At 48.0% G+C, this 22,371-nt stretch overlaps 1 protein-coding gene across 6 annotated transcripts in view; it reads left to right on the top strand.

Annotated features, from left to right (window-relative positions):
• The window catches only part of HECTD4 (HECT domain E3 ubiquitin protein ligase 4), a 171,220-nt gene that overhangs the window by 138,459 nt on the left and 10,390 nt on the right, over positions 1-22,371 (top strand). For 5 of the 6 annotated variants that reach the window (XM_073222475.1, XM_073222473.1, XM_073222472.1 and 2 more), the window contains exons 56-67: positions 4,994-5,175; positions 6,368-6,573; positions 6,876-7,006; positions 7,295-7,500; positions 9,075-9,254; positions 11,461-12,767; positions 13,742-13,949; positions 16,318-16,541; positions 16,627-16,778; positions 18,082-18,185; positions 18,818-18,941; positions 21,603-21,793. In XM_073222475.1, coding sequence (XP_073078576.1) covers positions 4,994-5,175; positions 6,368-6,573; positions 6,876-7,006; positions 7,295-7,500; positions 9,075-9,254; positions 11,461-12,767; positions 13,742-13,949; positions 16,318-16,541; positions 16,627-16,778; positions 18,082-18,185; positions 18,818-18,941; positions 21,603-21,793 — 3,215 coding nt within the window. Of the gene's footprint in view, positions 1-4,993; positions 5,176-6,367; positions 6,574-6,875; positions 7,007-7,294; positions 7,501-9,074; positions 9,255-11,460; positions 12,768-13,741; positions 13,950-15,808; positions 16,287-16,317; positions 16,542-16,626; positions 16,779-18,081; positions 18,186-18,817; positions 18,942-21,602; positions 21,794-22,371 lie in introns of those variants that run through there. The other variant, XM_073222477.1, reaches the window with a different exon arrangement.

Here is a 22,371-nt window from a genome sequence, read left to right as displayed (position 1 = left end):
AAAACTTTGTGGGGAGGGCTCTCATTCTTGTCATTCAGATCTCAGTGAACATGTCACCTTTCCCATAAGGCCTTGCATCACCATCTCATCTAAAGTAAGCGTGCAGTCCCACATTGTCATTACTCTGTATTTTACTTCGCTTCCAGGTCCAAATATTTTTGCTTGTTATCTTTTTTGGAAAATGTGTGTATTGCGTGTTTCCTCCTAGAATGTAAGCTTCCTAAAAGCAGAGACTCTGATTCTTTGCTGGAGCCCCTAGTGCCAAATCTGGGCCCTGGCTCACATGGTAGACTCGGCATATTTGTTGAGAAGGATCCCCAAATATATGTGCTTGAATATCAACATGATACTATCAAAAGCTTCTAAAGGTTTATTTAATAAGTCTTTCAGTCATCTTTTTAGTAAATGTCTCTGATACATGAAACCTATTGCCTATTGACAAGTGACAAGCAACCTATAGAAAAGGCAAGAAAGCATTTTTGTAGAGTTACAATCCAGCTACAGATGTAGGACATTTATTCTCAGTATGAATGTGGTGATCTCAGTATTGAGAGAAACATGAAACATGCCCCACAGATTCATTTGGTCAGTAAGGTGACCGGGTTTCTGGTCCTGTACTGAGTTCATCACAGGTCTGCTTGGTTAAAGCGCTCATCTGGGTTTGTGAGAGAACTTTGAAAAGCAGAGGTGCAGAGGGCTCATCAGCCCTTGAGAGGCACCAGCAGCTTGGAGGATCAAAGCAGGGGCTGCAGCTGGGCCCCAGGTAATCTCATTCCAGCTCCATCCTGGCAGCTTCAGCCCTTGAATTCCAAGGAGAAAGCTGTGGGGAGGGTGTGGGGGCTTCCACTTTCATACCCAGACCTCATCTGGTCTGCTGCCCTGACCCTTGTGAGTAGCCTCCCGAGGAGGGAGGCAGCAGGTGCATGGGCTTGTTTTTTTTTGTTTGTTTGTTTTGTTTTGTTTTTATTTTTGTTATAAAAAATATCTTTAACAATTCCTCCTAGTGGGTTTGAAATGATGGGTGAAATTTAAAACTTTATTTCAAATGAACTTCTTTCACTGAATGTTTTTTCTCCCAACATAAGGGCAGGGAAAAATGAAATTCCCTGTGTTATTTTTTTTTTCTTTTTGAATTAGTGATTTTTATTTTTTTCAAATAGATTCCCAGAAATGAAATTGCTGGGTCATACGACATTCATATTTTTTTTTTGAGAAGGCATCTTTCATATTTATTGATCAAATGGTTGTTAACACCAATAAAATTCTGTATAGGGGAGTCAATGCTCAATGCACAATCATTAATCCACCCCAAGCCTAATTCTCGTCAGTCTCCAATCTTCTGAAGCACAACAAACAAGTTCTTACATGGTGAACAAATTCTTACATAGTGAATAAGTTCTTACATGGTGAACAGCACAAGGGCAGTCATCACAGAAACTTTCGGTTTTGATCACGCATTATGAACTATAAACAATCAGGTCAAATATGAATATTCGTTTGATTTTTATACTTGATTTATATGTGAATCCCACATTTCTCCCTTTATTATTATTATTATTTTTATTTTTAATAAAATGCTGAAGTGGTAGGTAGATGCAAGATAAAGGTAGAAAACATAGTTTAGTGTTGTAAGAGAGCAAATGTAGATAATCAGGTGTGTGCCTGTAGACTATTTGTTAATCCAAGCTAGACAAGGGCATTAAAACATCCACGGATGCAGAAGATTTCTCTCAAAACAGGGGGGCTGAGGTTCTAAGCCTCACCACTGTTGATCCCCAATTTCTCACCTGATGGCCCCCCTGTGACTGTGCCTGTCTTAGGTTGTTCCTCCCTTGAGGAATCTTACCCGTCTCTGGCTAAACAGTCATCTTCCGGGGCCATACAGGAAGATGTAAAGTTGGTAAGTGAGAGAGAAGCCATATTGTTTGAAAAGGTTAGCTTTTTACTTCTTTGCAGATTTATGCCCTGTGGTTTCTATGCCCAGCATTTGTCTTGAGGTATCTTTACCACTTGGAGGAATTATGATACTCAGTAAATTCGATATGAGGCACGAATTCTGTTTAAGGGTTGTAATTAGGAAGGAAGAAGAAAAGCTGTAGAGGTAGCAGACGGAAGAAAACATGGGAGGATTGATTATTTCTTTGACTTATCTTCTTGTAGAGTAACTTAAGCATGTATAGGTTTTAAACTACTAATTAAATTGCGCACACACATTAACATAATAGGAATACAGTTACATAACCAAAGCAGATCTATAATTACTGGCCATCTCCAGTGAAGCCAAGAAAACCAGTTAGGCACCCTAGGCATTTGTGAAAATTTGTCTATGATATGATGGATATTGTCCAACTGTACTTGAACAGTCTGAGAGAAATCAGACAAATTAAAACAACCCATTCCTGGGCACTGTTCACATCCCATATGTTCTTTTAATAGTAGATAGTCTGTAGTTGTAAGATTTTGGAGCGCTACAACTTGCACTTCTCCTAATTCTTGGTTGAGTTCCAACAGTATAGATCCGGTCAAATTTGTTGTTTTACTGAAAGCACAGGCCAGCTTCGATATCTCCTTCTTCATTCCAATGGCAAGTCCAGGAACCAGTGGGATGGATGCAGCTACAACTGCAGCATCGCCTGGATCTTTGTTGAGGTTTTTTGATGATCATCTTCTGGTATGAGTCTTCCAGAGAGTGCTGATGTTGGAAGTTCTTCTTCATATTGTATCTTAGTTCATTTTCTGGGTAGCCAAATTAGGCTTTGATCCTCTGTATAAACACAAACAGACCCTTTGCCCACACTTTGATATGCCCTTTATACCATTGTGTAGAACTCATTGGAGGTCACCACACAGGAACTGTTTTTTGTTTTGTTTTGTTTTGTTTTTAAGAGAGAGGAATATTATCAGAAAAGTATACCTCCATAGCTGATCATCTGACACCCTTTAAGTGATCAAAATTAAGGATATTTAAAGCATGCATTAATTGTTGATTTACAGTTAGTTTTATCCTATCAGGGAGTAATCCCCCTTCTCTTTCTTTCTTTTTTTTTTTGTTATCTTTAATCTACACTTATATGAAGAATATTATGTTTACTAGGCTCTTCCCTATACCAGGTCCCCCCTATAAACCACTTTACAGTCACTGTCCATCAGCATAGCAAAATGTTGTAGAATCACTACTTGTCTTCTCTGTGTTGTACAGCCCTCCCCTTTCTCCCTCCCTCCCATGCATACTAATCTTAAGACCCCCTTTCTTCTTCTCCCCCTTATCCCTCCCTACCCACCCATCCTCCCCAGTCCCTTTCCCTTTGGTACCTGTTAGTCCATTCTTGGGTTCTGTGATTCCGCTGCTGTTTTGTTCCTTCAGTTTTTCCTTTGTTCTTATACTCCACAGATGAGTGAAATCATTTGGTATTTCTCTTTCTCCGCTTGGCTTATTTCACTGAGCATAATACCCTCCAGGTCCATCCATGTTGCTGCAAATGGTAGGATTTGCCCTCTGCTTATGGCTGAGTAGTATTCCATTGTGTATATGTACCACATCTTCTTTATCCATTCATCTACCGATGGACATTTAGGTTGCTTCCAATTCTTGGCTATTGTAAATAGTGCTGCAATTAACATAGGGGTGCATCTGTCTTTCTCAAACTTGATTGCTGCGTTCTTAGGGTAAATTCCTAGGAGTGGAATTCCTGGGTCAAATGGTAAGTCTGTTTTGAGCATTTTGATGAACCTCCATACTGCTTTCCACAATGGTTGAACTAATTTACATTCCTACCAGCAGTGTAGGAGGGTTCCCCTTTCTCCATAGCCTTGCCAACATTTGTTGTTGTTTGTCTTTTAGATGGCAGCCATCCTTACTGGTGTGAGGTGATACCTCATTGTATTTTAAATTTGCATTTCTCTGATAATTAGTGATGTGGAGCATCTTTTCATGTGTCTGTTGGCCATCTGTATTTCTTTTTTGGAGAACTGTCTGTTCAATTCCTCTGCCCATTTTTTAATTGGATTATTTGTTCTTTGTTTGTTGAGGCATGTGAGCTCTTTATATATTTTGGATGTCAAGCCTTTATCGGATCTGTCATTTACAAATATATTCTCCCATACTGTAGGGTTCCTTTTTGTTCTATTGATGGTGTCTTTTGCTGTACAGAAGCTTTTCAGCTTAATATAGTCCCACTTGTTCATTTTTGCTGTTGTTTTCCTTGCCCAGGGAGATATGTTCAAGAAGAGGTCACTCATGTTTATGTCTAAAAGGTTGACATTCATATTTTTGACAAGAGTTTTTTTTTTTTTTTGAGAGGGCATCTCTCATATTTATTGATCAAATGGTTGTTAACAACAATAAAATTCTGTATAGGGGACTCAGTGCTCAATGAACAATCATTAATCCACCCCAAGGCATGGGCTTGTTTTAAACTCTGGCACAAGAATATCCCAAACCAGAGATGAGGAAGAAACCTACCACAATGCAGCAGTTCAGCTGTTTCTGTTTTAGTTTAGGTTCACGTAGCTGGGCACACTAGCCAGGTGATATAGTTTGGCGGCTGTTTCCCTCATCGCTGTTACACAGGGACAAGCTATATAGATGGCCCTTTGTGTCTGTCTTTTTGCACTTAGCATCATGTTTTCCAGGTTTATCCACATTGTAGTGTGTGTCCTTTTTATGGCTGAATCATACTCCACTGTGTAGATTTACCATTCCTCAGTTGATGGACATTTGGGTTGGTCCCACCTTTTGACTACTGTGAATAATACTGCTGTGAGCACACATGTAAGTTTTTGTGTGAACATATATTTTCATTTCCTTTTCCACAGTGAGTTTTGAGTTGAGAAAATCCAAACGTAATTAAACATGGCTGTTTGTTTAAAGCACAAGTGACTAACTGCCAGAAGAAAGGCCTGAGACATGGTCCTGTCCCTCAGAAGCCTGCTGCCCGGCACCACGCAGGAGGCCAGTGTGTCCTGCTCAGCACCACCTGCCTTTCCCTTGCAGGGAGCTGCTCCGCTGTGAGGCCGCGCTGGCCAGGCTGTACTGCCGCACGGCCCTGCTCAACATCTTCGCCCCCAAGCTGCCGCACTTGTTCACCCGCCTCTTCCACATCCCTGCCATCCGGGACATCACCCTGGAGCACTTGCAGCTGCTGTCCAATCAGCTTCTTGCACCTCCTCTCCCAGGTAAGCCCTGGCCTTGCTGCTGTCACTGCCCAAGTCAGCAGCAGGGTAGAGCAGCCCTGACAGGGAGCCGGGCCCAGGCAGAGTCATGCTCAGGGCCCTCACTGTCCACAGTGGGAGAAGAGACACTTGCACACTGCGCATTTAGGCCAGTGCGGATGAATTGCCATGCAGAGCCACCATCGGCTCAGCGGTGCGTCCTCCTCCTTTGAACAATGTAAGCATATTATGTGATACATTCAGTCATTTACCTATTATATGTTCATTGAGTTTTCCAAACTAATGGTGGAACAAGGGAAATTAAGTATTATTTACAAAATCTAGTCACTATACTGTTGCCACATTCTATCCTGCCTTGTTAAGAAAGGAAAATGTTCTGTTGTCAGCTCCACAGCGGGCCTCACTGGCTTGTGATCAGTAGTTTCCATGGGCCAACTTGTGCATATCCTCTAACCTCGCGGCCCTTGGGGTGAGGACTGATGATGTATGTTTGCCCCCAGTGAATGCTAAGTGACAAGTCTGTTTAGCCCCGTCCAAGACTGAGGTCCCTTTCTGTCTTCCTCTGGCACCTCAGCCTCCAGACTGCTCCCCAGGACCCCCCAAAACTAAAGGGAAGCAAGAGGTGGCAGGGCAGGTGGCACTGTAAGCTAGAGGGCACCTCACAGCTGGCAGGGGCGGGTCCCAGCCAGTGTAAGCATGAGCTACACTGGCTGTCTCAGCGCCTGGGCTCTACTGGCCCACTCCAAGGACTTAGAGGCTGCAGGGCATACCTGGAAAGCTTTCATGTGTTTGTGGAAGAAGCTTTGCCATAATGACCTAATACTGCTTTACACATTCTACTCCGAGCCTCCTTAGTGGTTCCTTGGTGCAGTTTGGGGTGGGCCAGGGCTACCAAACAGGACAGGCTCTGGGAAGCCCGGAATCCAAGCAGCTCCACTTCTGTTTAATAGACCTGGGTGTCCACTTAAGTTTTGTTGCTTAAAAGAAGGCAAAAATTTAGACCACTTTTCTCCTGAGTCCCTGTACATATACCCCTACAAATATGCAGGGTCTGATTGGTAACAATGTCTGTTACCCAAGACCTGCCCCAGCTAACCCATCCTGGTCATGGGGCAGGTTGTCCATTGTTATATGGGATCTCACAGCCCAAGGCTGCTGTGCCTCTGTGAGCCTATGTTTTCTTGCCCATCCCCAGATGGCACTATCAGCTCCAGCTCGATACTCCTGGCACAGTCTCTGCAGCACTGTGTCCATTCCCAGAACTGCTCGGCCACAGACCTCTTCTACCAGGGCAGCTCCCAGACAGCGAGAGAGTGGCTCAGTGTGGCCATCACACGGACGCTACACCAGGGCGAGGAGAGTCTTTTGGAGCTGACAAAACAGATCTGCTCTTTCCTGCAGGTATAAGTCTAAATAAATCTCTGATGTCCCTGAACTGGGGTTACAGCCTTGAACTGGAAGTCTTACTGGCTTGCTAAAAATGATACTTTCTTCCCTAAGCCTGCTTCCCCGTTGGCCTCCTTTTCATTGAGCTCTCCCGCCTTGTCCTATCTGTGGTGTCCTCCCTCCCGGGGACTTGCTTGTCCCCCTGAACCTAGGACAGCGTATGCCTTGCCTCTGCTCAGCCCTTCTCCTGGGAGCGGGGAGGTGAAATGCTGTCCTGTTTAGCCTCTGGCTCTCCTTGTTAAATCATCTCTTTGCAGACAGCACCAGAGCAGTTCCCGTCCGAAGAGTTCCCAATTTCAGAGTCCAAAGTGAACATGGATGTGAATTTCCCTGGGGCAGCTTTTGTCGTTGTGTCTTGCAAAGAAAGTCAATCTGGATTCCGCAAAGAGTAAGTTGCTGATCTCCAGAGGATGGTGACAGGGAGAGAAAAGCAAGTGGGGAAATGGACAAAAGAAAAACTTGAATTGTTTTGATACTTTTATGCCATATTTGAAAATAGTTTACAATTCTTCCCATATTTTTGCATTTGGATATTACTCTTTATAAAGATGACCACCTAAAATGCAGTGGAAATCCTATGTGTGTTGGGTTCTCACCCACCCCCTTCTCCTGACGAGCACCTGTGGGCCCCTGGCGTGCATGGCTGGACTCACCTCATGCTCACCTCCCTCCCTAGCTCCTCTCTGTACAAGGCGCCCTGGGCGCGCGTGCTCGTGTACGGACTTGGCCACAAAGTGAAGCGAAACGGCCAGCTAAACCTCATCGAGGCTGTCTGTTACCCCCGGGATGCATCTCCAGCCAACACTGGGCTCACACCACCTCCTACCACCAACCAGTACCCTTCTGTGATCCTCTCCACAGACAAGGTCCACATCAAACTGGGTGAGTCTCCCACACTCATGGTATTATAAGCACTTGAAGGTGTACCTTCTTTCCTTCTTTTTGAAGGGATTTTAGAAACAATTTTGTGAGGATTTTGTACCTTGCTGTGTCCTGGTTTCCTATCTATAAAGAGCAGGACTGCTTGGGGCAGTAAAACTGTAGAGGAAATAGATTAAGAGAGCCCCCTCTCCTGCCTGGGGAAGGCCCAGCTGATGCTGCTCGCCCAGGCTACAGTGGGGCCTTCCCCTCTTGCAGCGTGTGTTGGGGTGCATGCTGAAATGGCCTAGACAGGGCAGTCTCCTCATTTAGCTGCAACAATCCCAGTTGCCCTTCCTCAGGTTCTTGTTAAAACCAATTTCTTTTGGTTGTGCTAGGGCACCCTGGGACACAGGCCACAGGAGTCTGCTCCCCCCCACCGCCACCCACGTGATACACAGCCCTGCGCTGGGTGGAGAGGCCCAGCTGGTCTTACCTTCCCAGCACTCTCTGTTAAGCCTCCATGGTTTTAGACGTAGACAAGGGCTGCGTTTGCAAATCCTGACGCTGTTGCTGACTGTCGGTGTATACCGGACCAGCTGACGCTGTTTCTAACACACAGAGGCTTGTTTGTCTGGTCACAGACTCCCTCTGTGCTTTCTTGGCTTGTTTGACAAGCAAGACAGATGCATGTTTTCTGGAGACAATTCTGAAATATATTTGAACTTTCAGGCAAGAATCAGGCCTTGGCTTCTCTATAGCCCCTGTCGTGGAGACACTGCATCTTTAGGGAATGAAATGAAAAGAGATTTCTGAAGTGATTTGGGTATTGCTAAGCCACTTTATGATCTTTTTATTAGGGTCTATTTTTTCATTCATTCTATATTTCAACAGCTAGTTGCCTACACTAGCTGTTTTTTAAACTATAGAATAAAAAAGCAAGCTGTCTTACCATTCCCCGACTATCACCATGTAAACATTCACCCCGAAGTGCAGGCTGGTCAGCATGGTTCCTTGCCCCGAGACCCCGACCCCCTGAAGCCTGACTTGTCTCATGAGAGCTTGCACTGACTTTGCAGAACAGGGCAGAGTGTGAGGAGGATCAGGCCTCGGGGCCTTTTTCCTCTCCCTGTAGGCACATGGTCATATTCAGGCCATGGCAGTGACAGATGGTAATACAGGAAAAGCAAAAATCCAAGGTCTGGGCTGGCCCATTCTGCAAGCCTCATGTAAGCATAATGCTCTCCTGGGCTTGCAGCCACACCACTGGGCTGATGATTTCTTTACCCCGCTCTACCAGTGAAGCATCTTTTGTTAAAGTCTTACTATTTCCACGGTGGGTCATCAGGCCAGTCCCTCCCTTTTCCCATTGCTGCCCTTGTCCTGTTGTCACACCAAGTGGACTCCCTGGAGGGATGTCCTCCAGCCCCTCCTGCAGGTGCACCAGACTGCCTGGAGTATCAGGGAGTTGCATGTCCTCTTGCCCCAGCAGCTGAGTGGGCAGGCTTTCCAGCGGTTTCTCTGTGGCAAGACTTGTCTTAGACTTATTTTGATCAGGTGCTGTCAGTCATGAGCTTTCCTCTGGGCCCTTCCTCTAGGGGTGTCCCCGCCTCCTGGAGCCGTGCTGGTGTTACATTCTCTGCCCCTGGAGTTCCCACTGGCCATGGCCTTTGCAGAGCAGCTGCTGTCCTGGAAGTCAGAGGATGGCGATGGGAAGTCCGAAGATGAGCCTGACACCATCCCAACATCTGTCTTCCTGCAAGTGGTGGAGCTGCTGGGTGAGGCGCGCCTTCCCTGGGGACCAGGGCTGCAGGGGCACCATCTTGGCACCTAAGGAAGGAGGTTGCCAGAGAGTTGGCGGTGGCCCTGGGTGGCCCAGGTGCAACAGCCTCCCAGCAGGCTGCTCTCATTTGAAGTGGGCGTGGGGAATTGATTGTGAGGTATAGCCTAGACTTCTGAATCCACAGTTTGCAGGGTATTTCCATTACTTTGAGAGGAGGCCAGGAAAATAAGATTTTGTCATTCTTTATTTTAAAACCCAAATTCATGTTGTTATTATAACTTCGGAGGTGAAAGGTGGAAGTAAATGATGTTACAAAATTGAACATTATGGCATCATTGTTCCTGAAAGGTCAAAGGGGCTGCATTTTGGCAAAACTTGTGGAACAGAAAACTTAAAGAGTTGTGCATTTGACCATATGTAAATTTACCTCAGAGTATTCTAAATAAATAAATACTGTACTTTATGAGTGATATTTCTGCATTAAGTATTTAAGAATGAAACATACTGATGTCTGCAACTTACTGAAATACTAAAAACCAAGATGAGTTTATGGATAAATAGAGGGACAAACAGATGTGTAAGAAAGCAAATATGGCAAAATATTATTGGTAGAACTTAGGTAGTAGGCATATAGGAATTTACTATATAAGCAATTCACCTTTTCTATATTTTTGAATTTTTTTATAATGTTAGAGGGGAAAAAATGTTGCAAATTCAGACACCCTCAGGGGCCAAATGACTTCACTTCGTCAGGCAGCCACTGAACTCTGCCACTCATTGCTACACACGAAGGTAGCCCCAGGCCTGCCAAGTATTTTTTTTCCAAGAAAAGCCGGAAATCTAGATATTGATGTGAATTTCCCAATTTTTGGATGTTGGCAACTAAGTTAAATTCTTTAAAGCACACTGGTGAGGGGTGAGGGGTTGGAGGAGGTGAGCAGGGAACCAGCATGAGAATGAGGTGTCTGTGGCCAGCCTCGGCTCATTTGCAATTTTGGTGGAAAAGAGTTTTCTCCAAGGCTCACCTCTTACATAAATGGCATATGGCAGAGAAAGGAAAGTGTAGGAGGTAACTCAATCATCTGAGGGCCTGGCCTAGGCCCCATGGCACTTGTCCTCTGTGAATGGCACCATGAGCACCCATTCCCATGTGATCACGAGGTTATTTTCAAGTAGAATTATCAAATGGCATCACTCTGAGAGAGCAGGCAGCTTAGTCTCCTCCTTTGTAGGTGCTGGGCTGAATCAGAGGTTCTCAGTAAGTCAGCCAGACCCAGCCCACGGGACTCCCTGTCCACAACATGACTGTGAATATAAGATACATACATGGATGAAGAGGTCCTGGGTACAAATGTGTGGTCCATCTCATCTAGACATTATTTCCCAAACTTCAGTCTTTCTCATTCCACCTTTATGTGATCTTTACCAGGTCTCAGAATCATGCCTGTCAGCATGTATTTGTCTTTATGACAGTCAACAACTATATCCCTTTTTCAAACTTTAATTGAATTTTAAAAGAAATTTTATGTTGCTGTTTTAAGCAGAAAATTAGTTATCCCTTGCCATAACTAGGAGATAACTATAAAACAACACATAAATAGTTACTGTTATGAAATTCTGCCTAAATACTGCTCCCTGTCAAAGGCTCTGGGTCTGTGGCCCACTCTCTGAAGGCTATACCAGCCCCACAGTAAGACTTGTTGACAAAATCAGGACTAAAAGGTAGTTCAAAAGGAATGATGTTCAGTGTATGCTTCTGGGCTCTGGTAAAATTGGATTGTATGCCCCTGATAGTAACCATCCCATGGTTCTGGAAACATTGTTCTAGTGACTCGTCACCAGCTTGCTTGGTAAGGTGAGTTTCTAGGTGAATAGAAGGGTAGACAGATGTGTAAGAAAGCAAATGAGATGCTTCTAAGAAAGAAAATAGATTTTGGTCTAAGCCAGCTGCATGCTATCCTGTGGCACAGCGGTTGAGGCTTTCCCGTGACTGGTGGCTGTGTGACATTGGGCGAGTCCCCTCAGCTCTTTGAGCCTCTGTTTCGTCATCTGTGCAGTGGGGATGAATAGCAAGCATCGCGCCTGTTTCACAAGGTTGCCATGAGGGCTGAATTCGTTAAAGTGCTTCTTGGAACAGTGCCTGGCTCATAACAGGCGCTGTGTAAGTGCTCGTTGCTGTTACTGTGTTCTGTCTACCACAGGAAACTTCCTCTGGACCACGGACATGGCAGCCTGCGTGAAGGAACTCGTGTTCCACCTCCTGGCGGAGCTCCTGCGCACAGTGCATGCCCTGGAGCAGAGGAAGTGCCCCGCTGGCCTGTCCTCGTCCATCGCCCTCCAGCTGAACCCCTGCCTGGCCATGCTGATGGCCCTGCAGTCGGAGCTCCATAAGCTGTACGACGAGGAGACCCAGAGCTGGGTCTCGGGCAGCACCTGCGGAGGCTCCGGGGCGGCGGCAGCCACCGACCAGGGCAGGTTCTCCACATATTTTCATGCACTCATGGAAGGTTGCCTGGCAGTGGCCGAAGTGACCCTGCCTACCAACATGAGTGTCACAGCCAGCGGGGTGACCTCAACGACTGCCCCAAACCTCAGTGACTCGTCGTCCTCCTCATCGTCCTCCCCAGGACAGACACCACAGAGCCCCAGCCTCCTGTCCAAGAGGAAGAAAGTCAAGATGAAGCGGGAGAAGGCGTCCTCCTCTGGGAAGCGCCAGTCTTCTCGCTCCGTGGACTCAGACTGCACCGTGCTCAGCATCGGGGGCAGCAAGCCCGAGGACATGCTGTGGTTCCATCGAGCCCTTACCTTGCTCATCATTATCCGGCACCTCACCAGGAAGGACCCCCAGGGGCTCGGCGTGACAAGCGACGCCATTGCCGATGCCTGCCAGGCCCTGGTGGGCCCCACTGCCCACAGCCGCTTGCTGGTGATCTCCGGCATCCCCACCCACCTGGACGAGGGCATCGTTCGAGGTGCTATCCGCAAGGCCTGCAGCGCCCACGGCGGGGTCTTCAAAGACGAGATCTACATTCCCCTGCAGGAGCAAGACCTCAAGAAGCCAAAAGATAAAGCCGAGGGCGGGGAAGGGAAAGCTGGGCCAGAGAAGACACTCACCTTCCCTGGCACAGACAGCGTGGAGGTCAGCACGTCCAGCAGCCTGACTCCTGCCATGAGTATTGGTGCATCCGCTTCCACCAGCCAGGCCTCCATTTGCAGCTCCCAGGGCATCTCACAGACGGTCAGCGACTTCTCTGCAGATCCGCTGCCCCTGGGCCTTGAGCTGCCCATCGCCCCTGGCTTGTCGGAGCCCCATGTGGTGTCCAGCCAGGAGAGCCTGGACATTTCCCTGTGTAGCACCGGCAGTCTGGGCAGCCTGGGCAGCCTGGGGGAGCCACTGGACAATGCAGAGACAGCTTCGGTGTCAGACGTGGGCTCCATGTACACGGTCACGTCCCTGGACAATCAGCCCCTCACAGCGCGCCCCATCAGAGGTTTCGCGGTTGTGGAGGTAATGGCGCTTGGGCCTTGGTACCCACTAAAACTGGGAGTAATTTGAATCCCCTGAGCCGCTTTAAACTTTCCCTTGTTATTTCCAGGGGATTGACTAATAGGTGACATTGGGGCATTTAGGGGCTCCCTGGGGTAGCTCTTGGAAGTGGCAGTGACTTACCACATGGGTTATCTCTGACGGAGGTCACATTCTTAAGAGCGATAGCAGAGCTGGTGTCATGGAGTAAATGCAGTTTGCAGCAGAGGATGGGAGGCCCAGGGGCTTGAGGGGCTGGCCTTTCCTGATGGACTCAGGACCCTGGGGTATGTTTGAGCCGCCTTGGCTTGTTCCAGATGTTGCCATTGGCAGGAGGGCCCTTCACTGAGCAGCATGAGAACAGACTCTTACCATTCTGTGCCAGGTGATTCTGAGCACTTTGACCAGCCACATTTCCACTTCAAGATCCTATCTATGTCTTTGGTGGTCTTGTTTAAAAATCCTGCATCCTGTGTCTTCCTGCACCTTGTGTAACAGGAGTCGGGCCAGGAATGAACACCATCCTCCCTGTCGTTGGGTATAGGTAGGAAGGAGCCAGGAGGGAGTGGGCTTTGCTCTGTTCTCTCCCAGTGAGCTCCGAAGGGAGAGCTCACCAATCCAGTGGTTGGTTTCCTCCCCAGAATCATGTCTCTTAATCCATCTGCCTTCTCTCTGTGACTTCCTCGGAGCTGAGCATGGACTTTAGCCTCCTGGGCCTCGGGGTAAAGGCACGGAGTTTAGTTACAGAGATTTCCAGTTGAGTTGTTCCCCGACAAGTTACTGCCAGGAGCATGTGGGCGAGACTTTCCCAGGAAGGCAGCTCACCACATTGGGCAACACTCATAACATTCGAGACCAGTGCAGGGGCCCAGGGAAAGGCGGGAAGGAATAAGGGACATTCCTGTAGAATGGCTGTTACTCTCTACTACTCCTGACCCTTTTCTTTGTTCACACAGATAAGATCCCGAGCCAAAATCGAGAAAATTCGAGCAAGTTTATTTAATAATAATGACTTGATTGGTTTGTCGAGTTTGGATGGTGAAGACGAATTGATGGAAATGTCAACAGAGGAGATTCTCACTGTGTCTGTAGTAAATCAGAGTTTGTTTGATACTCAGGGGAGCCCAGGGTTAGAAGATTATTTCAATGATAAGTCAATTAAAGGTAGGTTATGGATTTGTTTTTCATTAGTAAAGGTTTTTTTGAGCAGTTTTAAATCTGCAGAGAAACTTGAGCAAAAAGTCATCTCCCAACTCCATGTCTACTTTCCGCTATTCTTAACATCTTCCCTTAAAGAGGATGCCGGCAGGGAGTGCCAAGGGTAGGAGATTTAAGAAATGGCTCAGGGGGTATTGGGGAGCTGGGACAAAGAGGGTCCCTGCTTGGCTAATGGAAGCAGCATCGTGTGCATCTCCAAGCTGTAGAGAGAACACTCCTATCCTCTCCCAGCGGCCAGGGCTCTGGAGGTCAGCGAGAGCCCCCAGGAGCAGCCGTGCCCCAGCCTGCACCAGGCTCCAACACGGGCTTCGTTCAAGTCATATTTTTCTTTCTGTCCCTTGTTCAAGTTCAAGTGTATTTATTTTGTTCTGTCCTATGGAGCTAGAATGTAACAAGTACATTTCCTGTAATCATTTGGTCATAGGCTGGGGACGGTGAGTGCCTCACCCTATAACCTATTCCTAGGGAGGAAACAGCTCCAGCTGCTTTTCCACAAAGCACACTTTCTCATTTGGGGGCTCCCAGGGTGAACCCTGGCTGGCTGCCCCACCGAGCTGCTCTAGCAGAGGCCACAGCAATTTTTCTTTTCTCTTTTTATAATTACAGTCGTTTGTGTTGTCACCTTTATTTTGTACTGGTCTTTCTCAAAAGTTTCAATCCATGTCCCTCTTTCTGAATCGTTAACATTGTTTGAAATTCCATCACAGAGTTGTTGAGTTTGTTGCTTTTGTTTTCCAAGTACAAAAATGTGATATTGAGTATGGATTTTATTGTTGTTTCAAATTTGTATCCCCCAGTCATGAACTTTCTGAGTGTTCCCTCAGGGCTGGGACCAGGCGGAGGTGCGGCCTTGGGTACAAAATTAAATGAGGCTCAAAAAACTTAGTGATCTAAAGAAATATTTCAGTGCAGTATTTATAAAAGCCAAAATTAATGCATAATACCCATGATGAACAAAATACTAAAATTTTAAATAAAGACAGGATCAGTACCACTGAGTTTTCTTTTTGCCTCAGGCTTTAACATGGCTGGCAGAGTACTGGTAGTATTTTGTTTCTCATTTTTTAGTATGAATTTCGGTTTTTTAAAGTACTGCATTAAAATATGTATCTTGATCCCTGAAATTTTGGGAATCTTGGTGCCTGTGGGGACTGCCTCACTCTCCTCGCCCTCATCTTGGCCCTGTTCCTTTCTTAGTGTGATTTTTGGCCCCCTCAGTTCTCAGGGGCCCACGTGCAGAAGACTAGCATAAGATCTGTGGGAAAACAGAGATGTTTTTCTGCCACAATTAATGCTTTACCAGTCTTCATTCTTTGCATCTGAATTTAGTTCTGGTTCCTGATTCTGTAATAGTCAAGCCTTCCACATAAGGTGCTGGGTCTTTTGGTAGTGTGTTTGCCACATTACTGCCACACACATTTTGCCTGAGATTGTGATTCTGCTGAGTTGGCACTTGGGGCTGGGCCACCTCTTCCGCACACATGTCCTCCACCTCAGCCCAGATGCTTGTGAGACCTTTGTGCTCTGGTCCCCACAGTTGGGCCAGACCTGTGCTGTGTCAGACCCCCAGAGAAAAAGCATGGGGAGAATGGGGCGGAAGGAGAAGGGAATGGTGAGCAGCTCAGTACCCTCCTGAGTCCGGGCCCCTGGCCACGTGGGAAGCATATAGACAGGTTCCTGATTGGCCCACAGGATGTATGAACACACCTCCCGGAGCTCTTGTTTGGGGACAAAAAACAAAGTGCTTTTTCTTGTGCTCGCAGATACTTTTCCTGTATCTGAGAAAAACTTTCTTTTCCCACCAGCTCACTGTTCCACTTTTGAAACATGTTCTCCGATAATGTATCACTTGTTTGACAACTTGCACTTTGCACTAAAAATACCTGCAGGCTCCACACCCTTTTGTTTGGGACCATCCTTCACAAAGGTGTTAAGGTAGGTTAGAGGGGACTGTGGCTTAGACCCAGCGGAAGTTTATTTCTTGCCTGTAAGAATTCAGGGTAAGCGCTGAGGGCTGCCACCCAGGAGCTTGTCACATCCATTCAGCCAGTGAAGGGGACAAGTGCAGAATAGATGAGACTGGCCCAGGAGCAGCTCACGTGCCACGTCACAGGGCCACACCTGCAACAGAGAAAGCTGTACCTGAGGTGTGTGCCCAGAAAGGACACCCCAAGTCTCATTGTTATCGTCCCTCAGTGTCTGTTACCCACTTTCAAAAATAAACTTTTATGAAAAATAAACAAGATGCCGGAGGGCTTATCCTGACACTGCATGTTCAAGGCAGAATTGTTTGTCCTCCCTGCACCTGTGCCAGGTGAGAAGCTGGTGCCCGGGGCCAGAGAGGTGCTGACGGAGATATTTAAGAGCTGTGCCCATTCGGAGCAGATGCTGAGCCTGACACCCACAAAGCCCATCAAAGTGTCTGACATTTATCTCAGCAAAGAGCAGATCAACTCCCAGACACCAGGCAACCTCCTCCACCTCTTCTTCACCAATGTCCGGCCTCCCAAAAAGGTGCTGGAGGACCAGCTCACCCAGGTAGCAGCCCTGGCCCTACCGTGCTGGGCCTCAGGTACACCACACGGTGAGCCTGAGGACCCCCTCCCTCTTTGCTGCCCCACAGATCCTGAGAAAATACGGCGTGCCAAAGCCCAAGTTTGACAAGAGCAAGTACAGCAAAGCTGGGAAGGAGCAGCACCCTGTCAAGGTGGTGAGCACCAAGCGGCCCATCACCAAGCCGCCCGCCAAGGACAAGGCCGCGCTCAACAGCGTCAGGTGGGCGTCCGAGATGCTTGGGAGATGGGTCAGGCGGGGGCCCGGGGGCCCTCCTAGGAGGTTTCCTGGGAGGTTGTCAGCACCTTTGGGGGGCTGACCACCTGGCTCTTCCCTGCTCTGCTGCCAGGGTCCTTTCAGCCCTTGACATCATCAGCTGAAAGAGAACATTTCATTTTATCCACGTACATAGTAAAATTGGACCATGCAGGCTGGAAGGCTGACCAGTCTGAGTTAATGAAACATCTAAAATGTACAGAATTATTAAAGAATTATCTTAACCACACATATAATGCATAGTAACTGTAGAAAGACTATAAAATGCACATGTGCATAGTGAAAAAATCTACCCTATCCATAGCAACTACTTTTAATATTTAAGTGCATAGCCTCTTATTCATGCATATATATTATGTTCTTAACATTGAAATCATTAAAATAGTACAAAGTTCAAAAGCATGTGCAGTGGAAAGCCACTCCTCCATCCCCTGCATCCTCAAGCCTCCTGGTCCCCCTCCCTGGGACGGCAGCTGTGGCCTCCCTGAGCTCTTCGGCCCAATGCCAGGAACTGGGCAGATGCCTGGACCTTGCTGTTTCTATTTACTACTTATCTTGGAGAGGATTTCACATCAGCACAAAAAGAACTCCCCTTTTCCTTTTTAAAAAAATCAATACATATCCCATATGTAGATATGCAGACATATTTAATAGAATTTTCTTTAGATAAAGGCTCAGATACTCATAGTTGAAACTCCTGACAGCAGAGCTACCTAGCAGAAGTCTCTAGAAGAATTGTTAAAATGGTCAGAAAAATAAGGTGTCTTTTTATTAACTGATTATACATAAGTGGTGCTTTCCATCACCACTGTCCAGTAGAACTCCCTGTGGTGATGAAAATCTGTGCTTTCCTCTGTGCTCTTCAGGACAGTTGCCACTGGCCACATGTGGCACCTGAGCACTTAAAATGCGGCAAGTGCAGCCAAGAGACTAAACTTGTAATTTTTATTTTAAGTCAAACTTAAGTAGCTACTTCTGACTGGCACCTACTTTTTTGGACAATGCAGCTCTAAAGTACGTAGAAAGGATGTTTGAAAAGTGTGTCTTTGAGATTTTAACGCAGTTTAAAGCATCAATTTGTTCTCATACTTTGCTCAGTAAACTTCCCTCAGAGGAAAGCTCACGTTGAACGCAACCATGTCTGAACCGTATGAACCGTACTGGGGGCTGTAGGAACTAAGACCTGTGTGAGGCCCCGCATTTCCTCCGTCAGGAGGAGGTGTGATGCCAATGCTTTGGTCTGCGACAGGACTGCCTTAAGTGAGAAGAAGCCGAGTGTGAAGCCCAAGTCACCGGAAAAGAGCAAGCCAGACGAAAAGGACCCGGAAAAGTCACCCACCAAAAAACAAGAAGGTGAGTGACCAACTGGGCCTGTTGCAGGTTGGGGGGCGCTTCCATCCCAGAGACGGAGGCCCCCTGGGAACCAGCCTGGGCTCTGCCCGACTGGCTGAGCATGCGGGGATCTAGTGGGGGCAGGGCAGCATTGCCAGAGCTGCTGGGAGGGCATGCCTGGCCAACAGCAGTCGGTTATGCCCCAGGGTGCCGTCTTTGATCATGAACTTGTGGAGGTGGAAATGGCGGCTCCAGAAATAACGGGCAAACAAGGTGGAGGATGGATGGTTGCGAGTGGAAGTAACGATCTGGAAATCTGCTTTGGAAAAACCAAAGGCATTTCCTTGGACATTAGAACCTTAGCCTTCTAAAGGCGCCAGAACAAAGCTATTCTAGGGTCATGAAAATCACTTCGCTGGAAAGGTTTCTGAGCTCCTTAGAAAGGGACTTTGGGAAAGCACAGCGCCTCCTGGTGGCCGGCCGTGGGAGCAGCAGCTCAGCAGGTCGGGTTTGTGGACGTGTGCGCAGGGGAGGAGCCAGCCAGTTGCCTAGACAGGGGCTAGGTGGATGGGCCCAGAAAGAGAGCACTGGTGAGGCCCCCGCCGTGCGCTATTCTCACCAAATTCCTGACCCTGTGAACACCCTTCCGTCAGTTCCTGAGGAAAAGTATCTGACCTTGGAAGGATTTCACAAGTTTGTCGTTGACCGAGCGAAGCAAGACATCCGTAGTGTCTGGAGGGCGATTTTATCCTGTGGTTATGATCTTCACTTTGAGAGGTAAGAGGTTGTCCCAACTCAGTTGATACCTTGTATGAAAATTGTTTTCGGCCACAAGATGCATCCCCTTCCTGGGGAGCCATTTCGTCTACCCGATTTTCAGTGCCTACTCAGTTATTATCTCATTTTTCATTTTTCATATTGTTTTCACTTTAATTGTATCTTTAAGTGTATTTTTTAAGTTGAAATATAGTTGATACACAGTATTGTAGGTTTCAAGTCTACAACACAGTGGTTCAGCAGTCACACACATCATTAAATGCCCACCCCCAGTAGTGCAGTTACTCTCTGTCAACGTAGGACAGTGTTACAGAACCACTGACTGTATTCCCCGTGCTGCACTGCCATCCCCGCGACCAGCTTATATTACGAATGACAATTGTGCCCCTTTCCCCCTTCACTGACCCCAGCTACCCACTGCAGCCCCTCCCCCATGGTAACCACCAGCTACTTCTCGGTGTCTACCATTTTTCATAATTGTTAAAGGGGGGTTTCTAACTTATTTGAAACCAACAGAAATCTGTTTTCTCACAGTTCTGGAGGCTGTAAGGTGTCCACAGGGTTGGTTTCTCCTGAGGCCTCACGGTCACCTTCACGCTGTGTCCTCTCATGGTCATTCCTTTGTGCACACATCCCTGGTGTCTCTCCCTTTTCCTATAAGGACATAAGTCTCATCAGATTAGGGCCCCACCCTTATGACCTCATTCATCCTTGATTTCCTCTGTCAGGTCCATCTAATAGGTTAGGGCTTCCGCATATGAAGGCAAGAGGGTACAGTTCAGTCCCTAACTGGGATTTCTTACTCCAAAGGACCTTTTTTCCAGAGTCGTACTTTCTCTGAGCCTCTGTGGCCCTCTCGCTTCCTCCCAGGCAGGAGCAGAGCTGGGATCACAAGTCTCCGGGGCCAAACAAATCTGGCTTCCCATTTCTAGTTGTAAGTGAACCCCAAGAAGGCAAACCGTTTGTGAACCCAGAGATCTCCCTGACCTCTCCCTCTTGCCGCTGCCCACACAGGCCTGCCCACCCTCACCAACAGCAGGGTGTACTGGGCGTCACACAAAGGCTGGCTGCCAGATGCGTGCTTCTTAAAAAATCCATTTGTAGACTTGACAATTTGTTTACTGCCTGGCACCAGCGTTTGGTACCTTCACTGAAAGCTCAGAATGGAGCCCTGTGTGGGCCTTGGCATCAGGGTGGCAGAAATAAGTCTTCTGACTTGCTTTAGGAAGTAATTCGCCAAGTGACTTTGGGCGTTTTGTTGAAAAGTAGAGTCACCCATTTGGACTAGGAGCCACTTTCTAAGTGGGAAGGGAACAAAGTGGATGGCAAACTCAGTCCAAAGTGACACATTTGTAAGAGTTGGAACAGCTTGTTCATGTGTGTTATGGGCCACAGTGGTGCCCTGGCACATCCTTCCCTCCTCAGCACGACTAATCTAAGGGCAACTGAAGGCATCTGCAGGGATCAGCCAGGCTGGAGGGGGGCCCCTTCTCAAGGAGGCTGGGTCTCTCTGTGAGCCCTCCTTGGGTGGAAGAGAGGCAGCCTGCAGTGCAGAGAGGCCTGACACCATGCCCTACCCCGCCCCAAAACAGGCCCTCCTGCAGGATGCACCTTGTGTGGCATGTGGCCCGTGGCCCACGTGAGGGGCCCTGAGCTCTGGAACCAGAGGTGCCGGCCCACCCGCAGTCTCCTGCCTGCCTATTTTGGGTTAATAGCTTAGTGTTTGTGGAGTGAGGACATGCACTCTTAATAAAAACCTCATGCAGTATATACAAACACGACAGACACATCCTGTGATGATGTGCCCGTGGCAGTCATTGTAATGTTTCAGGAAGCATCTCTCCCAACGTTTCTGGGGAGGGCAGATCTTTTTCATGCTATAGAAGTGGGATCAGACAAGATATACTGTTCTGCACTCTGCTTTTTTTCATTTTTCCACATCATTTGATGTTATTCCACCGGGCTGGTTTAATGACTGCCTCATGGTCCATTATCAGTGTGCAGTGTGATTTGTTCCGCCCTAGCGATGGACATTTGGGTCATGTCTGACGTTGCCACCATAAAGCTGCCCTGCAGCAGCACCCTCACAAACACACCATTGCTGCTCAAACAGCTCCAGGTGAGCCATGGGATGGGATCTCTGGGTAAAGGGAAATGGCTTCAGTAATGCCAAAAGCTGGTATTTTTGTGCCCTAAGAACGTGCTGGGCACCAAGCTGTGTGCTTTGTGGCTGTCCTCACCAAGAGTTCTCATGACAGGGTGTGAGCATGCTACTGCTAACTCCATTTTACAGGTGAAGAACCTGAGGCTCAGAAAGTAGGCGTCTTTGTGGGTAACCTAGATTTCACCCCGAGGACTCCAGAGCCCCGTCCTTAGCACACACCCCGCTGCCCAGGTACAAGAGGGAGGTCCGTGAGGGTGCGTGCTGCCAAACTCTCCAGAAAGGCCATGCTGTGTTCCCACCCTGCAGCCTCTCAGCCCCTTTCTTCTGAAAGGGGCTCTTCCCTCCAAGGGAGTGGCTGCTCTGTCGTCAGTACTTGAGCACTGAGAAGTGACGTGGGCAAAGTGCTCTGACACGCGTCCCCCAGGAGCTGGAGCACGGCCCTGGAGGAATGTGGCAGCAGCCTGGCGGCCGCACCCCACCTACCTTCTCCCCACCAGGTGTGCCTGCATCGATGTGAGACATGCACACAAGGCGTCCAGGAAGTGGACCCTGGAGATGGACGTGGCGCTCGTGCAGCACATCAACCGGCTGTGCCGCCATCTTGCCATCACGCCCGCACGGCTCCATCCCCACGAGGTGTATCTGGACCCAGCAGACACCGCCGACCCCAGAGTGGCCTGTCTCTTGAGTATGTGGCCCCTGGGTGTGCCTTTCAGGGGCTTATCCCTATGCCACCCTGTGGGGGCATCCAACAGGAGTACAGCACCTGGGAGGCCACAATGGGCACATCTGTAGGGTATAGAGTATAGTACCTGGAAGGCCACAACCCCACCATCACACCCAGGCTGCCCTACCTAGAGGCCACCATGAGTGCCAGGCTGGTGTCAGGAGGGAGAGAGGTTCAGAGCAGTCTTGGAGCATGCATTAGAGGCATTAGCCTTAGTTGAGAAACATGTTTTTATTAAAAACTGGCAATGCACCAAAAAAATCACTCACACAGAGTGTGTCCTCCATAAATCCACCCCTGGAAAGTGACCCCCTATCACAACACACTGGCAAATGGCCCAGGCTTGTTTCTGTGCCTGTCCCTGTGTGTCCCTCAGGCTGCAGCTCAGCCTGCTGTCCCTCACTCAGCCACACAGCCAGAGCCTTGCTTCCAGATGCTGTGAAGGTAAGCGTGGGCCGGAGATGGCCCTGACGTCAGTCTCTCCCTCTGGAGAGGAGACAGATGTAAGGATGAACGCATAAAAGTGGCCAGTGTCACCA

The sequence above is a fragment of the Manis javanica genome, chromosome 15 (assembly GCF_040802235.1).
Source record: "Manis javanica isolate MJ-LG chromosome 15, MJ_LKY, whole genome shotgun sequence".
Lineage (NCBI taxonomy): Eukaryota > Metazoa > Chordata > Mammalia > Pholidota > Manidae > Manis > Manis javanica.
This window is presented reverse-complemented; position numbering and strand designations above follow the sequence as displayed.